Source organism: Bos indicus x Bos taurus, chromosome 22 (genome assembly GCF_003369695.1).
Source record: "Bos indicus x Bos taurus breed Angus x Brahman F1 hybrid chromosome 22, Bos_hybrid_MaternalHap_v2.0, whole genome shotgun sequence".
In the NCBI taxonomy this organism is placed as follows: Eukaryota; Metazoa; Chordata; class Mammalia; order Artiodactyla; family Bovidae; genus Bos; species Bos indicus x Bos taurus.
The window spans coordinates 48249999-48270593 of NC_040097.1; the positions used below are offsets into that span (position 1 = coordinate 48249999).

Sequence of the window (20595 nt, forward strand, 5' to 3'; positions counted from 1 at the left end):
CAGCTGGTTCTGGATGGGGAGAAGGCGAGGTGGAAGCTGACGGAGTAACCCCACCCTGCGGAGACCACAGGAGACCCAGGGGCGTGCTGGGTGCAGGCTGTGAGAACAGTGGCAGCCAGGGAAGGCCTTGGCGGGCGGATCGTGTCACTGACCACTCAATGAACATGTGTGCTGAAGGCCCACTGGAGCCAGAACCTGGTCAGATCCTGGGATAAAGACAGACCAGAGGGAGGCTTGGCCTTAAACATGACTTAGGCAAGTAAGGAAGTAGCGGGAAGGCAGTGCAGCCGAGGTGACTGAGATTAAGTCAGAGAAGCAGCTGGCCAGGGCGGGGAGCAGCAGCATGGCCTGGACATCAGGGCCTGGCCAGGTACCACATCCCGCAAGAGCAGCCTGGGCCATTGCCCTTCAGATACAGAGCTTGGGCTTGACTGCAGGGCACAGGGAACCACCAAGTGCCCTGAGGGAGGTGAGGGGAACCGTAATTATTAAGTATCCACCAGGAGCCAGGCACTCAGTAGGTGCTTTCTGTATCAATGCCTCTCAGATTCATTGTGTTTATATCAAACTCCTAAAAATTTCATTAAAATACAGTCTCTATGTTTCATATCTTATAATAACCTATAATGGAAAAAAATCTGAAAAAGAATATATATGTATGGATGGATGTATGCGTAACTGAATCACTTTGCTGTATACCTGAAACGCTGTAAGTCAAAAACATTTTGATAGAAAAAAATTTTTTTTAATAAAACAATGTAAGCATACCTTAGAAATATTGTGAGTTTGGTCCCAGACCACTACAATAAAGTAGATTCACAATAAAGTGAGTCACATGAAAAAATACAAAAAATACAGATACCTAGAGATGACTTTTCTTTATTGCAAATAAAAGCTTAGAAGGCATCAAAAAAAAATGCAGAGTTTGATTCAAGAGGTCTGGGGTGGCGGCGGCCTGAGGTGCTGCATCAGAGAAGCTCCCAGCTGGGATCACACTTTGAGAAGAAAAACTGTAGCTCATTTAATCTGCACCCCAGTGCTGTCGGGTAAGTATTATGGGTTCCCTTGTATTAGCAGGAAAACCGAGGCTCAGTTTCTGGGCCTCCTGAAGGCACATCATTAAAGAGAGCTACTCTGTTCCCTGCCCGTGGCCCCGTTAGAGAGGTAACACAGTGCCCAAGTAAACACACTCCCTCCTAGCCCCTCTGGGTCTGCCCCAGGCTCTTCCGAGTCTCTGACTTCAGACCCTCCCATCTCAGCTGGCCTCTAGCCTGGAGCTTCTGAGCCTGCAGCGGCATCTAAAGATAGTCTGCCTCACAGGAAACCAGATACTATTGGCTAACTTTGCAAATAAAGATGCCCTCAGAGGAGAGGGAGATACTCTCTGACAGACTGTGCGTGGGACAGGAAGGCTGACGGGCACATCGCCACCTCTCGAGGTTCCCTCCCCAGACCCAGCCCAGGTAGGAGCGAAGGGCTTATTTCACACCTGTGGGCGCCCTGGGTGAGGCACTGTGGTCAGAGGTCAAAGTGGGCTAATGAGGCTGGTTTGCTTTACTTGCCAACAAGGGAGACCATTTTCCAGAGGATCTTACAGCCTAAATGTACTAGGGCGCTTGGTAGGGGGAGATAGTGACTGATTAGATCACTTACGATGTGTTCAACATGGTGAAATATGATTAGAAGTATTAGTAATTACGTTTCAGGGGCATGGAGAAATGCTCATTAAAAAAGCATCATTTAAAATTGCATCTGCAAGCTATTATATATAGGGTGGATAAAAAACAAGGTTCTACACTACAGCCGAGGGAACTATATTCAATATCCTATAATTAACCATAATGGAAAAGAATATATACATATATGAATCACTATTCTATAGCAGAATTAACACATTATGAATCAACTACAATAAAAGAAAAAATTAAAAGGTAAGGTTGTATCTGGATGATATTGAGGGATTACTGTTAACTTTCTAAGGTAAGAAACAACATCAAAGTTATTATTATCATCATCATTTTTTTTCTGGCCGTACTGCAAGTGTTGCAAGATCTTAGTTCCCTAACCAGGGATTCAACACAGCCAGGGCAATAAAATCGTGGAGTCCTAGCAAATAGGACCACCAGGGAACTCCCATTATTATTATTATTGTTAACTTTCCACATCTGTTTTATGCTCCTTCTCTATGTATTCCTAAAAAGACTTTTTTTTTAAATAGGAGCAGTAAGAATCCACTGTAGAGTCTGAAGCATATACATACAATTTGTATTTTTAGGAACAAAATAAGTAAAATGGACAGCAAGCCCTTAATGATCTTTCCTCTGGCACTACCTTATTCTTGACTTTCTGTTCAAAAGTGTGTTGTCTTTTCCTTGTCTAGGTCTTTATTTTTTTTCCCTATAACTTAAAAAATATATATTTTTTCTTTCTTTCTTGAGTTTTTTCTTTCCTTTTTCTTCCATGCTTTTTTGCACCATCTGCATTTTTTATAATGAGCATCTACTGTATTTATAATGAAAACCATTTTAGTAATAAATTGCTGACAGACTTTGATGTTCAACATTGATGTATGCTTTTATAATCACCGTGAGGACATTCGGGCTCAGAAGGTTTGTGTCATTGGGAAACATCATCTTCATTAAGAAAGTATGAGTGGACATACATGTGGGTGAATTGTGACTCTTGGTAGGGAAGAAAACCTATACAACATCTCTTGTTCCTGTGCCCTTTTGTCTTTTCCCTAAACCTATGTTCATTTGAAAACATAATACACTCAAAGGACAGTGTGCAGGTCAACAACTCATAAACTGATCTCCCATCTAACCATCATCCAGGCAGCAGCAGAGAACCTGACCAGCCCCCAGCAGCCTCCATCAGGTGTCTCCGGATCACCACCCCTGCCCTCCCAGAAATCACCCCAATCCTCACCTTTATGGTCATTGATTCTCTCCTTGTCCTTGTAGCTTTACAAGGATTTTAATGCTTTACATGGATTATCCTTGCGTGTTTCTCACCTTCACATATGTGAATTCATACAGTAGATCTATTTTTTTGGTTTGCATTTTAAAAATGCATTCATACTGGGACTTCCCTGGTGGTCCAGTGTTTAAGGCTCCATGTTCCCAATGAAGGTTGCATGGAATCAATCCATGGTCAGGGAACTCAGGTCCCACATGTCGCATCAGTTCAGTCGCTCAGTCGTGTCCGACTCTTTGCGACCCCATGAATCGCGGCATGCCAGGCCTCCCTGTCCATCACCAACTCTCAGAGTTCACCCAAACTTATGTCCATCGAGTCAGTGATGCCATCCAACCATCTCATCCTCTGTCGTCCCCTTCTCCTCCTGCCCCCAATCCCTCCCAGCATCAGAGTCTTTTCCAATGAGTCAACTCTTCACATGAGGTGGCCAAAGTATTGGAGTTTCAGCTTCAGCATCAGTCCTTCCAATGAATACCCAGGACTGATCTCCTTTAGGATGGACTGGTTGGATCTCCTTGCAGTCCAAGGGACTCTCAAGAGTCTTCTCCAACACCACGGTTCAAAAGCATCAATTCTTTGGAGCTCAGCTTTCTTCACAGTCCAACTCTCACATCCATACATGATCACTGGAAAAACCATAGCCTTGACTAGATGGACCTTTGTTGGCAAAGTAATGTCTCTGCTTTTGAATATGCTATCTAGGTTGTTCATAACTTGTCTTCCAAGGAGTAAGCGTCTTTTAATTTCATGGCTGCACTCACCATCTGCAGTGATATTGGAGCCCAAAAAAATAAAGTCTGACACTGTTTCCCCTGTTTCCCTATCTATTTCCCATGAAATGATGGGACCAGAGGCCATGATATTAGTTTACTGAATGTTGAGCTTTAAGCCAACTTTTTCACTCTCCTCTTTCACTTTCATCAAGAGGCTCTTTAGTTCCACTTCACTTTCTGCCATAAGGGTGGTGTCATCTGTATATCTGAGGTTATTGATATTTCTCCTGGCAATCTTGATTCCAGCTTATGCTTCTTCCAGCCCAGTGTTTTTCATGATGTAATCTGCATATAAGTTAAATAAGCAGGGTGACAATATACAGCCTTGACGTACTCCTTTTCCTAGCCGAAAAAAAGAGCATTCATACTATAGGGGATGTAGATGTATACACAAAAATGTTTATGCAGCACCGTTCACCAAGGTCTCAAACTGAAAGCCACCAGTGTGCACCAGCATAAAACAAATGATAACCGCGGGACACTCACACGGTGCAATCCTATTCAGCAGTGACAATGAACAGACCACAGCCACCACAATAACATGCATGAAATACAACCAGAAATGCTTAGATGAATTTATAGATAAATGCAAAATTGGCCCATATTCAAAGGGCACTTATCAAATGCACCCCATCACTTTTCTTACACTCTTGTTATGAAACAATAATAAAAAATTCACAGAGACTGTATCTTAGACATTTTTACCTCCACAGAAACAAGCACAGTACCTATTGTTGGGGAAACAGAATGAAAAGCAAAATATCTGACCCAGAAAACCCTCTCCATGAAGATAGTAGAGAAAGAACTCTGTCATTATTTTTTGTTTGTTTGTTTTAATTGGAGGCTAATTACTTTACAATATTGTGGTGGTTTTGCCATACATGCACAGCTATCAGCCATGGGTGTACATGTGTCCCCCATCCTGAACCCCCCTCCCACCTCCCTCCCCATCCCATCCCTCAGGGTCATCCCAGTGCACCAGCCCTGAGCACCCTGCCTCATGCATCGAACCTGGACTGGCCATCTATTTCACATATGGTAATATACATGTTTCAATGCTATTCTCCCAAATCATCCCCGCCTCGCCTTCTCCCACAGAGTCCAAAAGTCTGTTCTTTACATCTGTGTCTCTTTTGCTGTCTTGCATATAGGGTCATCATTGCCATCTTTCTAAATTCCATATGTATGCATTAATATACTGTATTGGTGTTTTTCTTTCTGACTTACTTCACTCTGTATAATAGGCTCCAGTTTCATCCGCCTCATTAGAACTGATTTAAATGTATTCTTTTTAATGGCTGCATAATACTCCATTGTGTATATGTACCACAGCTTTCTTATCCATTCGTCTGCTGATGGACATCTATGTTGCTTCCATGTCCTGGCTATTATAAACAGTGCTGCGATGAACATTGGGGTACACGTGTCTCTTTCCCTTCTGGTTTCCTAGATGTGATATCCAGCAGTGGGATTGCTGGGTCGTATGGCAGTTCTATTTCCAGTTTTTTAAGGCATCTCCACACTGTTCTCCATAGTGGCTGTACTAGTTTGCATTCCCACCAACAGTGTAAGAGGGTTCCCTTTTCTCCACACCCTCTCCAGCATTTATTGTTTATAGACTTTTTGATAGCAGCCATTCTGACTGGCATGAGATGGTACCACATTGTAGTTTTGATTTGCATTTTTCTGATAATGAGTGATGTTGAGCATTTTTTCATGTTTGTTAGCCATTTGTATGTCTTCTTTGGAGAAATGTCTGTTTAGAAGAACTCTGTCATTACTGAATAAGAATTAAACATCAAATGCTTCACAGGCAAACCGCTACGCGGTAGTAAAGAGACACAAAAACATCTCACTTCAGATACAACTCCTTAGACACTCAAGACACTCAACAACTAGAGCTCAAGTCAGGGAACCTGACAGTCACACACAGTTCATCCCAAGTTCAGCATGGTCATCTGTATTAGCTGGCTTCATCCGTCCAGAGGAGAAACAAGCTTCTCATCCCTTTATCATCAGAAGTAGTTGTGTAACTTGGAGCCAGGTTCCTGCCCAAGTCAGGCTCCTCTCCTCCCCTGGCACTGGGAGTCTGGCCACCAACATGTGCATTTCAAAGAGATGGCTCCCAGCTGGAAAGCTGCAGAGGAAATGATCACATGTCCAAGAGGGGAGAAGGGACAACTATATATCTTCTAAAGTAAATGCTCTAAGAAAAAAGAGATAAGGGGACTCTTCTCCCTTATTTTCAACAAGGAGAATTAAGCCTCTTATTTTAAATTTTTACTTGTCCTTATGCCAGTGTATGGTAAAGATACTTAATAGATATTGACTTAATCCACAATTAATTAATAAGTGAGTCCATGTCTTCTTCAGTTATTAAAAAAGGAAAATCATAAAGCATTTCTTTTCTAGATTTCACAGTTTACTTTGACAGAGATAAATACCAGTAAGGACACTGCAGAGGAAAGCAGAGGGAGGCGTGGCCCAGAACAAAGGCGGGTTCTGTGCAGGGCCAGCTCACGCACGAGCACAGGGGCCTTCCCCATGTATGGTCTTTTCCTGTTACTGGTCTTGGCTTGGGGTGTGCATTTGGCTTGTATAAAATGCTGGGGGGTGGTCATGCCAAGTCCTTCTAGGTTGATGACTTGCTGGAAGAATAGAGTCACTCAATGTAGTGCATGGAAGATGCGGTGTAAGTTGTAAAATGTGGCCACTGCCCCTCAGCATGGAATTCAAGGCCCCTCCATCTGCCTGATTTTTGCCTTCTCAGCCTTCGCTCTCTCTGAATCCTAAGGAAAGGTCTCTTATAAAAATAACTATCATTGTAAACTGGAAAACCACCAGGTTCTGAAAACACAGGGGCTCAAAGAGCCAGGGGAGTGGACTTGGGGTCAGACTGAGAACCTTCCTATTGCCCGTGGTGAACTCCAGATTTGTCAGAACCCAAAGTTAACTGATTCAGCTCTCTGTCTCCAAGCAGAAGCTCATCTAAATGCTGGGTGCCTGTGAGCCCAGAAGCTTCGCAGGTTGCTAGGCAGTCACTCTGTGGACACGAGGCTGCACTTCTCCGACCCAGGACTCATGCTGCTCTTTTAAGACTGTTTCCTTCTGTTCGGTCCTTGGAAAACTGATGATCCAGGGCTGACCGGGCTCTCAGAGATGGTCCAGTCCAGGGTTTGCATTACCCACATCAAGGCACTGAGGCACAGCTGGGAGGGAGGTGCTCAGGGTCTGCCAGCTGATCTCAGGGTGTGTGGACCCCTATGAAGTATGCAGCTCTGAAGAGCAACTCTGCGTATTTGAAGGCAGGAAAGAAGCTGATCCTTTAGCTTTCAACCTTTTCTTCTCCAGAGAAAAGGATCTAAATTTTCTCACCACATTACTGAGAGTTAGATTCTGAGGGTCTGACAGTGAGGACCACCACCTGGTCACAGCTGGAGAGGCAAATAATATCTCCTCCCCCTCCATTCCCCACCTGCTATCTCACTGCGGGTCAGCCTTCTGGGTCCCGAGTCTAAACCCAGGAACAGTGCTCAGGGTCACATCATGAATTTTATCCTTTAAAGGAGGGGGGGTCACCTCTACTATTTTCCAGCTCTTGTTCTAGAGATGTGGCCTGCAGTAACCTGCAGAATTTCCCTCCAAGAGGAAAAACCCAGTGCAGGGCAGGAAGCATGGCTTTGTGAAGAGACGCATCTGGCTTAAAATCCTGGCTCTGCTGCTCCTTTGATAAGTTACTCAAGTCTCTCTGCTTGCTGGTGGTTATTTTGTAGTCATTTCCCAAGAGGTGTTGTGGCAAGAATTAAATAGGGTCTTGTGTCTGTAGCATGACACTTAGCGGGTCCCCAGGAATGGCAGCCTTCTCTCCTTCTAAACCAGGGCTTTCAGAGGATAACCTCAGGTTCTGGAATGTCAAGAGACAGTGGCACCCACGTGGGGAAAGTCGGGATCCAGGATCAAGCAATTCCTGAGTTTTGTTTGGTCCAAAAGAAAAATATTAAGCCTAACAATTGGCATTAGACTGAACCTCAAACCCTTCTGTACTCAAGGGCCTAAAAGGCCATAGAAAGAGAGCAAGGGAGGTAAACAAACAAGGCACATTGGATCTAGAAAACGGTAAGCAGGACGTGAAGCCAAAAGACAGGGGGAAGCAACACGAAAAAGACGTTAGGGAGAAGAAAGGGGATGGAGGCCACCTAATGAGAAGGAAGTACAGAAAAGGGAAGCCAGTTGGAAAAAGTGGGTAATAATGACCCAAAAAAAAAAAAGGTTAAAAAATAAGTGAGCAGGCCAAAGAAAAGGAAGTGACCGGAGGAAGTAGGACAGGATCAGCAGTAGAGCTGGCTGGGTGTTTTTTAAAGCAGGTTCTACAAAATTCATTTTTACATGACTAAGACAGCCATGTGTACTCAAAGCTCAGCTTCTAGGTTTAGCCCAGACTCTCTCAGCTCAGCATCATTTAGTAAAACGTTGACTTAACAGAGCAGAGGGTGAGGAGGCCCAAGTATAGTTGGGGGGATGTGTGTAGTGCAGCCTGGGTTAGTGCAGCTAATAATTAGCAGCATTATGCTAATGCTTCATTCCAGCACCCACCCTTCCCCTGGCAACCCCATCTACATGGATGTCACTTACTACATGCTGCAAGGGCTTATTGCATTGGATTCTTGCACTTGATTTCTGGCCCCTCAGGGGCCAGGAGGCCAGTGTCCAGCCTGAGTGAAAGTCAAGTAGATCCCTGACAGCCCTCTGACCCCTGGGCATTGGCCCCACTCTCATCTGCTGCCAAGAGTCCTATCTTCAGGTTCCTGGCCCAGGGCTGGAACATCTCAGAGGACCTAGAAATAAAAGGTCCTGCTTGGGCTCACCTTTCCTGAAAAGGTGCCTGGATAAAACTATCAAGTTCTAGACACTTGGTGTTATTTAAGCCTTATTACAGTTCTGAAAGGAAAGTTCTGTATTTAATTCACTGCCCTGCTGAAGGGCTCCGGGGATATTTGTGATGAGAGGTCAGGGGAGGTGCAGCAAGAGCTCGGGGGAGGCCAGGATGTCTGAAACAAACAGGGGCCAGGGGGCAAGGAGGTGCCCGGTCCTCCTCTCTCCTTACTGGGCGCCTGGCCCAGGGCTGCGATGTGTGTGCCTGTGCCCTTCTCGCCTGTCTCCTTGCTCTTCAGTGATCCAGAGACACCTTCCTGAAGATTAGTAGGAGGTCCCTGTGTATGAGACACAGTGCCGAGAGAACATGAGACCCAGCACGTGCATGTTTGGCAAAAACCAAGTCAATCTCAGACTGGGGCATGTGAAGAGCTCCAGACGGCAAGTCTTAGGACAGACAGATGGAATCACTGACTGACTGTGAAAGACTCCCCGTGTCCCCCCTTGCCCTGCAGATGTCCCCAACCCACCACTCTGCACTCAGCCCCCAAGTGTGGAAGGACAGGGGCAGGAAGGGTGGTGATGGGGAACAAATGAGACAGGAATCACGGAGATCCCACTGTGTCCTCGTGCGGCCCCTCCCTATCTCTGGCACCAAGGTGCCCTTGCCTCGCTGGGGCTGCCCTTGACCTGCGGGTGTTTGCCAGGTGCCCTCTCCGGGAGCAATGCCGCAGGATCACTGGGCGGAAGGCACTCTAGCCAGGTAGGAATGCGGGGGTGAGAATCAGGGAAGGGGGCAGCGTCATCCTGGCAGACGTCTTTCCTTTTCTATGACTACAGAACCCAGGACTTTTTGTTATTGTTAATAATTATTATTGAGAAGAAGAAACCTAGCCCTGGCAGAGGGGGCCTTCTCTGCTCTCGTCTTTCAGGTTTTACTCCTGGCACTGGCTGTGGAATTTTGGAATACTTGGAATTTTGAGGTTCAGGGAATTCAGAGAACTTGGTCGCACAGTGTATTGGGAGAAAGGGAAAATTCCTGGGTGACAGTTGGGTCACTCCAGCTGACATGTTTCTAGAAGTGGGTGGGCAGATTTGACTGAGAAAGTCTTGGGCTCTCGCAGCAATGGTGGGAAAGAAAGATTCATTTTGTGGCTGCACTTCTTTTAACAATTCTCTCCCCTAAAAGGACGGACTGTGGTAAAGAAATGAAAATAATTAGAAGTGAAAAGTCAAAAGAAAGAATTAAACAATGTTGAATTTCCAAATGATTCTGAGGTGTGGCTTTTCTAGCATCTTTTCCTCCTGAGACCATCCCTCCCACCTGCTTTGCAATAGCAGTTTAATGAACAGTCTGAAACAAATCTTAAGTACAAACACAGGCATCAAAAACTATGCTCTGAGGATGAAGCAGCTTCTAATTTGTGGGAAAAGGATTAAATATTTCTGTTTTCTGAAAAGAGTTTATTTTGTATTTTGTTTTCTATTAAAATGTGTTTAGTTTCCAAAAAAAAAAAAAAATCAAGTCAATCTAAAAGCAGCAAGTTCCTGGGCTTTAGGACTGAATACAGGCCCCGAAGAGACATAAAATGACTTTTATTGTCCTTGGACTCCTCTCTAGGTCAACACTGCCAGCTCCTGACACTGGGGGGAGGAGGAGGAGGAAGAGGGGAGCCAGCCCCAGCATCCCCAACAAGGACTTGACTGTTGGCTATCCTACAAGCTCCAAGTCCGGGAAGACGGGCTCCTGCTGCAAGCCACTTGCACCACACGACTGCTCCCTGCCTCCCCACATTTCAGCTGAGCATCTGACATCTCTGTCACTTAAAATGGTTGAACATCAGCCACTTTATACGGTTCAACTTAACTTTTATTGATTAAGGTCATGGCTAGAGGATCCTCTCTGAGAAAAGGGCATTGTAGCCAAGAGCAAAGAGCACACACTTTCCTGGGGCTGAGGACTCCATCCCAGCCTGAGATGGCCCAGGTCAGAAGGCCTTGGGCCACTTCGCCAGCAGGCTGGGTGAGACAGAGAAGTAGATCAGCATACCAAGCTGAGGCTGGGAAGGGAGAAGCAAAGGGTGGGTCCTCACCTTGGCAGAGACACCATCTTGGTACAACCAGCATGAAAAGGGTGTAGCAAGGTGTGGAAACTCCCTTGGTTAGAGAAGTATGAGCTTTGGTTTTAGCTGTGCTGGGAGACAGGCAGTGACAAGCAGAAGGTGTGTGCTGAGGTTTCTGAGAGCCTGTCTCGTGGTATCACAAGGAAGAGGAGGGGCCCCAGAGGTCCATCCATCTGCGAAAGGACTCCCCTTGCAGACTCTGGAGTGAGTCCTGGCTGGGAGAAGGGAGGATGGGCATGTGTCACTTCCCAAACTGAGAAATGTCTTGCCTTTCCATTCCTGCCCAGAAAGAAACAGGAGAAGAACAGTAGGGGAGGGTAGGCCACACTGAAGTGCAGGACTGGTAATTATTATTAGCCCCTGGAACCCGAGCTCACAGGCTAACTGAGCCCACCCTCCATCTGGGATCCATTGGCCCCTTCATGACTGCAGAGGCCTGGATGATGCTGGCACACCCTCTGCACTTGTAGGATGACTGACCATCCCAGTTGACTTAGAATTTAGGGGTTTCCGAAATGTGAGGCTTTCAGTGCTAAAACCAGAAGAGTCCTGGCCAAATCAAGGCAAGGTAATCACCCTAGAGTGTCTGACTCTAGGATTATTCCTTAAGGAAGGAATAACAATCCTTAAGGATTATTCATTAAGGAAGAGAAAGACTTGGTTCATAGAGGAAGAGGAAAAGAAATGGCTCGCAAAAACAAAGACAGGTCTCTGGGTGCAGGTCTGCCCAGGGCTCTGCGACATCTGAGACCTCTCTCTTCAGTCTTCAAGCAGGAGAAACAAGAGTCCAGAGGGTAGAGAGGTGGAAGAAAGGAAGGGGGTGGAGAATGGCACTGGGGAAGTTTGAAATGGAAGTGTGAATTATGGCACCAGTTCAGCTGGTAAAGAATCCGCCTGCAATGCAGGAGACCCCAGTTTGATTCCTGGGTTGGAAAGATCCCCTGAAGAGGGTTAGGCTACCCATGCCAGTATTCCTGGGCTTCCCTGGTGGCTCAGTTGGTAAAGAACCTGCCTGCAATGTGAGAGACCTGGGTTTGATCCCTGGGTTGGGAAGAACCCCTGGAGGAGGGCATGGCAACCCACGCCAATATTCTTGCCTGGAGAATCCCCATGGACAGAGGATATATGGCAGGCTATAGTCTATGGGGTTGCAAAGAGCAGGACATGACTGAGCAACTAATACACACACCACCCCATCCCTCTCCTCCTTGCTCGCTCATGGTCCTCTCTCACCCATCCACACCCTGGTTAAGCTGGCTACCTTTCAGATAGACTTTTGAAAATCAAAGAAAAAAATATCTGTCTCAAGCTTCAAAAGACTGACGTTCAAATGCTAACTGAGCCATTTACTGTGTCGTTTCTGGCAAGTCACTGAGCATCTCAGAGCCTGGTTTCCTCTCTGCCAGAGGGGTCTGTTATAGCCTCCATCACAGAGATTAAATAAGACCGCACACAGGACACTGGGAGATGCACTGGTCAGACACCCAACCAAAAGCTTGTTTCGTCTGCCTTTGTACGTAAGGAGTGGAACTACAACTTTGTTTCTCTGAGAACCCATGCCATTACTTGTCTTCCTTTCTCATCCAGGTGCTCACCATGCACACCACCCTCCCTGAATCAACTTCAGAAAACTTCGAGTATTATGACCTTGCAGAAGTCTGTGATATGGGGGACATCGTGGCCTTGGGAACTGTCTTCGTGGTCATACTCTACTCCCTCGTCTTTGCCTTTGGCCTGGTGGGAAATTTGCTGGTGGTGTTTGCCCTCATCAACAGCCAGAGGTCCAAAAGTATTACTGACATTTACCTCCTGAACCTGGCCTTGTCTGATCTGCTCTTTGTAGCCACCTTGCCCTTCTGGACTCACTATGTGATAAATGAGCAAGGCCTTCACCACGCCACGTGCAAACTCATCACTGCCTTCTTCTTCATTGGATTTTTTGGAGGCATATTCTTCATCACCGTTATCAGCGTCGACAGGTTCCTGGCCATTGTGCTGGCTGCCAACTCCATGAGCAACAGGACCGTGCAGCATGGTGTCACCACCAGCCTCGGCGTCTGGGCAGCTGCCATCTTGGTGGCCACACCGCAGTTCATGTTCACCAGAGAGAAAGAGAACGAATGCTTTGGCGACTACCCTGAGATCCTGCAGGAAATCTGGCCTGTGATCCTCAACACGGAAATAAATTTTCTTGGCTTCCTGCTCCCCCTGCTCATTATGAGTTACTGTTACTTCAGAATCATGCAGACATTGTTTTCCTGCAAGAACCACAAGAAAGCTAAAGCCATCAGGCTGATCTTTCTGGTGGTCGTCGTTTTTTTCCTCTTCTGGACACCCTATAATGTCATGATTTTCTTACAGACACTCAATCTCTATGACTTCTTTCCCAAATGTGATGTGAAGAGAGATCTGAAGTTGGCCATCAGTGTGACAGAGACAATTGCATTTAGCCACTGTTGCCTCAATCCCCTTATCTATGCATTTGCTGGAGAGAAGTTCAGACGATACCTTTACCGTCTGTACAGGAAATGCCTGGCTGTCCTGTGTTGCCATCCTGACCACCTCAGTTTCTCTTCATCTCTGTCTGAATCACAAAGGAGCAGGCGGGAAAGTGTTCTGAGCAGCAATTTTACTCATTACACCAGCGATGGAGATGCGTCCATCCTTCTCTGAAGGGATCCCAAAGCTGTGTCCCTCCAGCAAGGCTGGAGTTTCTGAGTTGACACTGAATAATGAGGATAGATTTTAAAACTTCTTACATGCAAGAAACAATGAATCCAAAGCTCCCAAAACAATCCTAAAGTATTTTCAAGACTTGTGCTCAAAATTTGAATGATAAAGAGTAGACATGGCTCTTACTGCCAATGTCAGGACTTCCTTGCTTATAAATGACCGAAATTCAACTCAAACTAACTTAGCCTGAAAAGAGGCAGTAACATTCACCTTATAGCATGGGCAATGGGTGGTGAGTCCTCAGTGAGAGAAAACTAGAGACTGAGTCTAACTAGCATGTCCTCTGACTCTCAATTCTCTGAGTGGTAAGAGAGATCCCAGACTCACATAACACATCTTTGTCATCCGAGAGGGAGTGAGACCCATCCCCCTCTGAGGCCAAGGTTGAAATCCCCAGGGAAGGGCTCTGATTGGCCAAGTTTGTATCAGATCTTCATCCCTGGACCACGAGATGGTATCCACAGGGAAGAGGTAGACAAGATGGCAGCTTCCATTCCAATATTGTGGTTGGAGATGCAGGAAGATGTATTTCCAAAGAGCTGAAGGTGTGGGTGCTTCTTTGATCAGACTGAACAAGAGTTGCCCACCAACTGTCCTGGGTGTCTGGCCCAGCCTCCCTCCTGATCATACTGGCCAGCACACAATGTCAGACTCTTCTTCATTAAACCCTCTCTATCATATCCCCAAACCTACAAAGGTTCCCCTAGCGTACATTGTATCAAGTCCAAACTCAAATGCCTGGCCTCCAAGATGTTCCATCATGCAGTCCCAATAACAGATTCCCCAGCGCCTTCTTTTCTCAAAGGACTCCAGCTCCCGCCTCAGGCAGGTCTCTTCCATCTGGTCACATGCATCACCACCTGATCCAGAACCCAGGGGAATAAACAGAAAAGAAACACTGGCCCAAACTGAGAAGGCATAGTTTCTAATCTCAACTCTATCACTTATCCACTGGATAACTGGGGGCCAACTGAGCTTAGTTTCCTCATCTGTAGAATGGAAATTATAACTCTTTTCATGTAGGAAGCATGCAGCATGAGGAGCCAGCCTCCAGCTCTCACAGATTCCAACCCTCCTGCCAGGTTCCCAGACTTCAGCCTTTCCCCCACCCGGCGCCATGCTTAAGTAGTGCTGTTGACAGAACTTGGAAAGGCCTCACAGGTTCTGCTTGTGATGCAGCCCTTGACACGGAGAAGGCTGCCTCCCACAGTAGTGCTCAATGGACACTCCTAGATATACAGATTGATAGGCTTTCCTGACTCAGTCCTCCCAGGCTGCCTGGACCATTTCCTCCCAATCAACTGGTGACAACCCTATATGGAGAGAACCTCATCATTCATGCCACTGCCAACCTGAACAGCCCGAGTCCCTGGAACAGCTTTCCCTTTCTCAGTTAATGTTTGAGATGGTCTGAAACTTTAAAGCTTGAAAAACAATTGTGATGATGCTAAAGAAAATATCACCTATAATCTAATCACGCAATATCTTCATGTGCCCACTGGACCTGTTCACAGCCTCACATGTTTCAAGTTGCAGTCATAGTGTACGGACAGTTCTATAATCTGCTTTTTTTTTCTCTCTCTTAACATTAGGCCACAGATAACGCTCTGTCTCTGCACAGTTTTGTAATGATCATTTTAGAAGACTCAGCCAGGTTGTGTACTCACTGAAGGCATCTGACTCATTGCTGTATTTCTCACGCCTTGGAAGTCAATGTATTTGTTTACCCAATGACAGAATGAATTACATTCCATTAAGATCATGTACTGCAACTTATCCTTACCCTGTTAATAAGCACTTCATGTGTTTCTAATATTTAACAAATACATATTTTATGGCACTTTTCTGTGTAATTTCCTTTCTCCCCTTCAATTACTTTGTTTGGATAAATTCCTTCCCATGGGGCTAACTGAGCCAAAGAGCATGGGTACTTCTTAGCCTTTGACACATACATATGGGACTAATAAACTGCAAAACCTTTATTGAGTACGTATTATATATAACACGTGAGCTCAGATCCAGAGCTGTTCCAAAGATGAGTGTGATAAGGCCGCTGCCCTCAATGCTTAAGAGGCGTTCAATGTTTAAATGCAGAACTCAGAAGTTAAAAAAAAAAAGCATACTCTTACATTATTTGGTAACACAAGAACAAGGACACCTGACCTGAGTCATTAAGGATCTTAAGACCCTAATCTTAGAACATCTTACCTGAGTCTTAAGATCTTGAGATTTTAGGAGAAAAGTCTGAGAACAGTGAAAGGCATTGGGAACAGAGTATGTGGTGGGATGCTGCTGGAGCTCTGGCTCAGACAACCAATGGAAGAGGGTGTTCTCAGGGTGTTCACAGTTTCATCCCTTATCACCTGATCCTTGTCCCAACTGTTGAATCATCAAGTTTTTCATTAAAAATTTAACTTATTAGTGGACTCCTAAGAAAAGAGGAAAAAAATTCTTTTGTCTTGAGGAACAAAGAAGAGAGAAAACACTTTTATTTCTAGAAGACAATTAGATTTGTATCATAAGAAACGTTCATTCATTTTACTAAGACAGAATAGGGAGAAAATTAGGAAGGTCATTGAAAAGCCCTAAATAGCTGTGATGCTGGTGTCTAAGGAAAGAAAGGCACATCTGAAAAGGACAGTTGACCCTAAGAGCACGGCTGAATCAGATCCACCACGGCTGCTGGGCTCTGGGCTTCCCCAAAGCAGAAGGGAACTCCGAACACAGATAGACGTCTGTGACTGTGTCCCAGCAGACTGACTCTGTGACCCTGGGCAAGGTATTTGACATCTCTAAGGTTCAGTTTCCTCAGCTGGCAAATAAGAATAAAAACAGTGCCCACTTCCTGGAAAGATGATGAGGATTTAGTAAGATTACCTTCCCAAAGCTCACAACACAGGCTTGGAAAGCAAGGTCAGACAAATGGTGGCAACTACTTTCTTTTATTATTATTATTATCAGATTGGATCTTTCCCAGTGAGGAAACTCATACTACGTTGCCCATGCCATCTTGCTTTTTCCCAGAATCACAGAAGGGTGGGTGGTCAGAAATTGTTGAGTACAAACCCACACTTTGCAGGTTAGAGAAAGGATGTCCAGAGAGGGCCAGAGACTGGCCCAAGACCAAACAGTGAGTTAATCAAAGAGGTAGATCCCTTAAGTCTCGGTTTACTGACTTCCTCCTCCTAATACAAATTTAGACCAATCCTATGGTGACTACAGTTAACAATACTGTGTTGTATATTTGTATATTTGAAAGTTGCTTAAACAGTTGATTTTAATATTTGAGAAACTTTTTCTTCTTTATTTATTTATTTTATGTCTTAGACCAGGCTGTGCATGGCATACAGGATCTTAGTTCCCTGACCAGGGATCAAACCCGTGCCCCCTGCATTGGGAGCGCAGAGTCTTAACCAATGGACTGTCAGGGAAGTTCCTAAGAGAGTAGATTTTAAAAGTTCTCACCACACACAAAAAAATTGTTAACTATGTGAAGTGATAGATGTGTTAATTACCCTTATTTCATAATCACTTTACAATATATACATATATAAGTATACATAGAAAACCATAAAGATTTCATCACAAAATTGTGAGAATTAATAAACAAATTCAGTAAAATTGCAGGACACAAAATCGAAACACAGAAATCTGTTGTAATTCTTTCCACTAATGATAAACTATCTGGAAGAGAAATTAAGAAAATAATTCCATTAATAATTACATCAAAAAGAATATAATACCTAGGAATAAATTTACAATAGCCCAGATATGAAGGGGGTGACAGAGGATGAGATCGTTGGATGGCATAACTGACTCACGCACATGAGTTTGAGTAAGCTCTGGAGACAGTGAAAGAAAGGAAAGCCTGGGCTGCCATTGTCCATGCAGTCAGAAAGAGTCAGACACGACCTTGCGACTGAAAAGCAACATGCTCTTAAAACGACCATTTGAGGAAGAAGGTGGCTTCCCAGGAGCTTTGCTACCAAGACAGATGGAGAACACATGTTTTTGGTTACTGAGAAGAGCTATCATCTCTTATAATCCACTGCATCTGGCAGGCTTTCCATAATCGCTCTCTCTCTGCAACACTGTCCCTGAGCACCCAGGAGGAGAATTCTCTTCTGGCCTCAAAAAGCCAACAACCACACCTGGAAACTTGGCAACCCAACTCTGAAAGGCCCACCTTGGGTACCACTTCAGCCCTAGATAAAGTCCCATTAGTGCCCTCAAAATTGGGGCAGTCTGTCCCAACTCAGTAGCAAAAAGCAAATTTTCTTTTCTACCTGCATCTCATTCTCCAGGCCCATGAGGACCACTTCAGTTTCAACATGACTGTAATATTGTTTGCTTAACTTGCTGAGTTGGCAACCACATTCTGAGCTACCCAAGACCAAGTGAGAGGAGTAGGTGTTCACAAGTGTGGAAATAGCCCATCTCTCTTCAAGAGGCCCTCTGTCTTGAGGAGGGTTGAGATGTTTTCTTGAGGATGCATGGTGCCACGTTTGTTTCTGCTATGTGACACATGCCACTGGGCAACAGCCAAAGTTCCTCCCAGAGTTACATCCTAGACATCTCTAGAAACTGCAAAACACACTCAGCAGAAGAACGACTCTTTTACCCCATATTTTCTCATTTATTTAGGCAGATCCAAAAAAAGTTTTACTTCACATTTCTTTGACTAATGAGAAAGGCTGTTCAATTTTTAATGTGCTTGCTTTATACTCTTTGTCTTTTCCTGATTATCAAAGAGATGGACAATCAGAAAATACAAAGAATAAAGAGGTGTATACAATTTTTACATTACACAACATTCCCACCTCCTATAGATCAAACATTGTATAACACTGAGGTAGGTTCTACCATGTCCTTCTCTGCAGATACAATTTTTTAAATAAAAGCTTTGAGACCATAACATACATACAGTTTTAGATATTTTTTCCACTTAACATTATAGCATTAACATTTTCCCATGTATTAAACTCAATCATGATTTTAATGATTACACAGAAGTCCACATAGACTTTATCTAGGCAAGCCTCTACTGACGGGCATGAATGTATAAGGAAAAGCATGGATTCTTCCCCCTCCTGTGTAGGAAAAATCCAGCTCTTCCCCACTATGTTTCTCTCCTGTGCATCTCCTCTAGTACTTACACAGAGCACTTCATTTCTGACACTTCTGATCACCAAATATATGTGGTGTTTTCTCCACATCTCTGTGACACCAACTGGGTATCTTACACTTTACTGAATAACTTAATTCTGACACTATTTACCTAGAGATCCCACGGGTTAAGCACTCGGTCCCACAAGACCTCTCCACTCCATTCAGAGGCCGATCACAAGCAGTAGGTCTCCAGGTTACCCACGAGTTCTGTCTCAGTTGACTGAATCAGAGGTTCCCACAGTCCCTCCTCAGGTTGGATTAAGTTGCTGGAGTAGCTCACAGAACTCAGAAAACACTTCTTTATGTTTACCAGTTTATTAAAGAATGTGACGAAGGATACAGAGGAACAGTCAGATGAAGATGTACAAGTGCAAGGGCCTGAGAGGGTCCCTAGTGCAGGAGTTCTGTTTCTGTGGAGTTGGGCTGTGTCACCCTTCTGGTACATGGATGTGTTCACCAATCCAGAAGCTCCCTGAACCCCATACTCCCGGGAATTTGTGGAAGCTTCTTTACTTTGTGTGATCAATTATTAACTCCATTTCTTTTCCAGTCCCCCTCCTCTCTCTGGAGGATAGGAGGTAGAGCTGAAAATTTCAAGCACCAAATCAAGCAAATTCTAAGGCTGGTCTTCAATGACCACCCAGCAGCCACTCAGAGTGTCTCACTAAATAAAAGATGCTCCTGGTGTTCTTATCACTTAGGAAATTATAAAGGGTTCAGGAGCTCTGTGCCCAAACCTAGACAGTATATTAAAAAGCAGAGACATTACTTTGCAGACAAAGGTCCATCTAGTCAAAGCTATGTTTTTTCCAGTAGTTATGTATGGATGTGAGAGTTGGACTATAAAGAAAGCTGAGCACTGGAGAATTGATGCTTTTGAACTGTGGTGTTAGAGAAGACTCTTGAGAGTCCCTTGGACTGCAAGGAGATCCAACCAGTCCATCCTAAAGGAGACCAGTCCTGGGTGTTCATTGGAAGGACTAATGCTGAAGCTGAAGCTCCAATGCTTTGGCCACCTGATGTGAAGAACTGACTCATTGGAAGAGACCCTGATGCTGGGAAAGACTGAAGGCAGGAAGAGAAGGAGACGACAGAGGATGAGATGGTTGGATGGCATCACTGACTCAATGGATGCGAGTTTGAGCAAGCTCCGGGAGCTGGTGATGGACAGGGAGGCCTGGCGTCCTGCAGTCCAAGGGGTTGCAAAGAGTCAGATACGACTGAGCGACTGAACTGAACTGAATCAAACTCCCAAGGCAATAGAAATAAAAGTATAAGTAAGCAAATGGAACCTAATCAAATGTATAAGCTTTTTCACAGTAAAGGAACCCACAAAAAAAAGGCAGCTTACAGGATGGGAGAAAGTATTGGCAAATGATGTGACCAACAAGGGCTTAATTAATTTCTGAAATAGACAAACAGCTTACACAATTCAACGACAAAACAAACAACCCAACTGAAAAATGGGCAGAAGACCTCAACAGACCTAACTGCTCAACATTGCCAATTATCAGAGAAATGCAAATGAGAAATGTAAATCAAAAATACAATGAGGTATCACCTCACACTGGTCAGAATGGCCATCAGTGATATCTCTTTAACAAATGCTGGAGAGGGTGTGGAGAAAAGGGAACCCTTCTACACTGTTAGTAGGAATGTAAGTTAGTAGAGCCACCATGGAAAACAGTGTGGAGGTTCTTCAGAAAACCAAAAGCAGAGCTGCCATACGGTCCAGCACGGAGTAGGTATGGCAACCCACGCCAGTCTTCTTGCCAGGAAAATTCCAGACAGAGGAGCCTGGCAGGCTACAGTCCATTGGGTTGCAAAGAGGACGAACCCCAACGGCTAAGCACACACACACACATTATCCAGCAATCCCATTCCTGGGCACATAGCCAGAGAACACTCTAATCCAAAAAGATACATGCACCCCTTCCTATGTTCAT

At 44.9% G+C, this 20595-nt stretch overlaps 2 protein-coding genes across 5 annotated transcripts in view; one reads left to right on the forward strand and one right to left on the reverse strand.

Annotated features, from left to right (window-relative positions):
* CCR8 (C-C motif chemokine receptor 8) overlaps window positions 1-20595 on the reverse strand; it is a 133302-nt gene that overhangs the window by 51709 nt on the left and 60998 nt on the right. The window lies entirely within an intron of this gene.
* Window positions 1341-15462, forward strand: CX3CR1 (C-X3-C motif chemokine receptor 1). Of its 3 annotated transcripts, XM_027523768.1 has the most exons (3): window positions 1341-1463; window positions 10246-10456; window positions 12335-15462. In XM_027523768.1, the coding sequence occupies exons 2-3, from the start codon at window positions 10454-10456 to the stop codon at window positions 13418-13420; spliced, it is 1089 nt and encodes a 362-aa protein (XP_027379569.1). In that variant the 5' UTR covers window positions 1341-1463; window positions 10246-10453; the 3' UTR covers window positions 13421-15462. The 3 variants fall into 3 exon arrangements, with proteins under 3 accessions (XP_027379569.1, XP_027379570.1, XP_027379571.1); XM_027523769.1 differs by lacking the exon at window positions 10246-10456 and having other exon boundaries at window positions 1345-1463; XM_027523770.1 differs by lacking the exons at window positions 1341-1463; window positions 10246-10456 and adding an exon at window positions 10463-10951.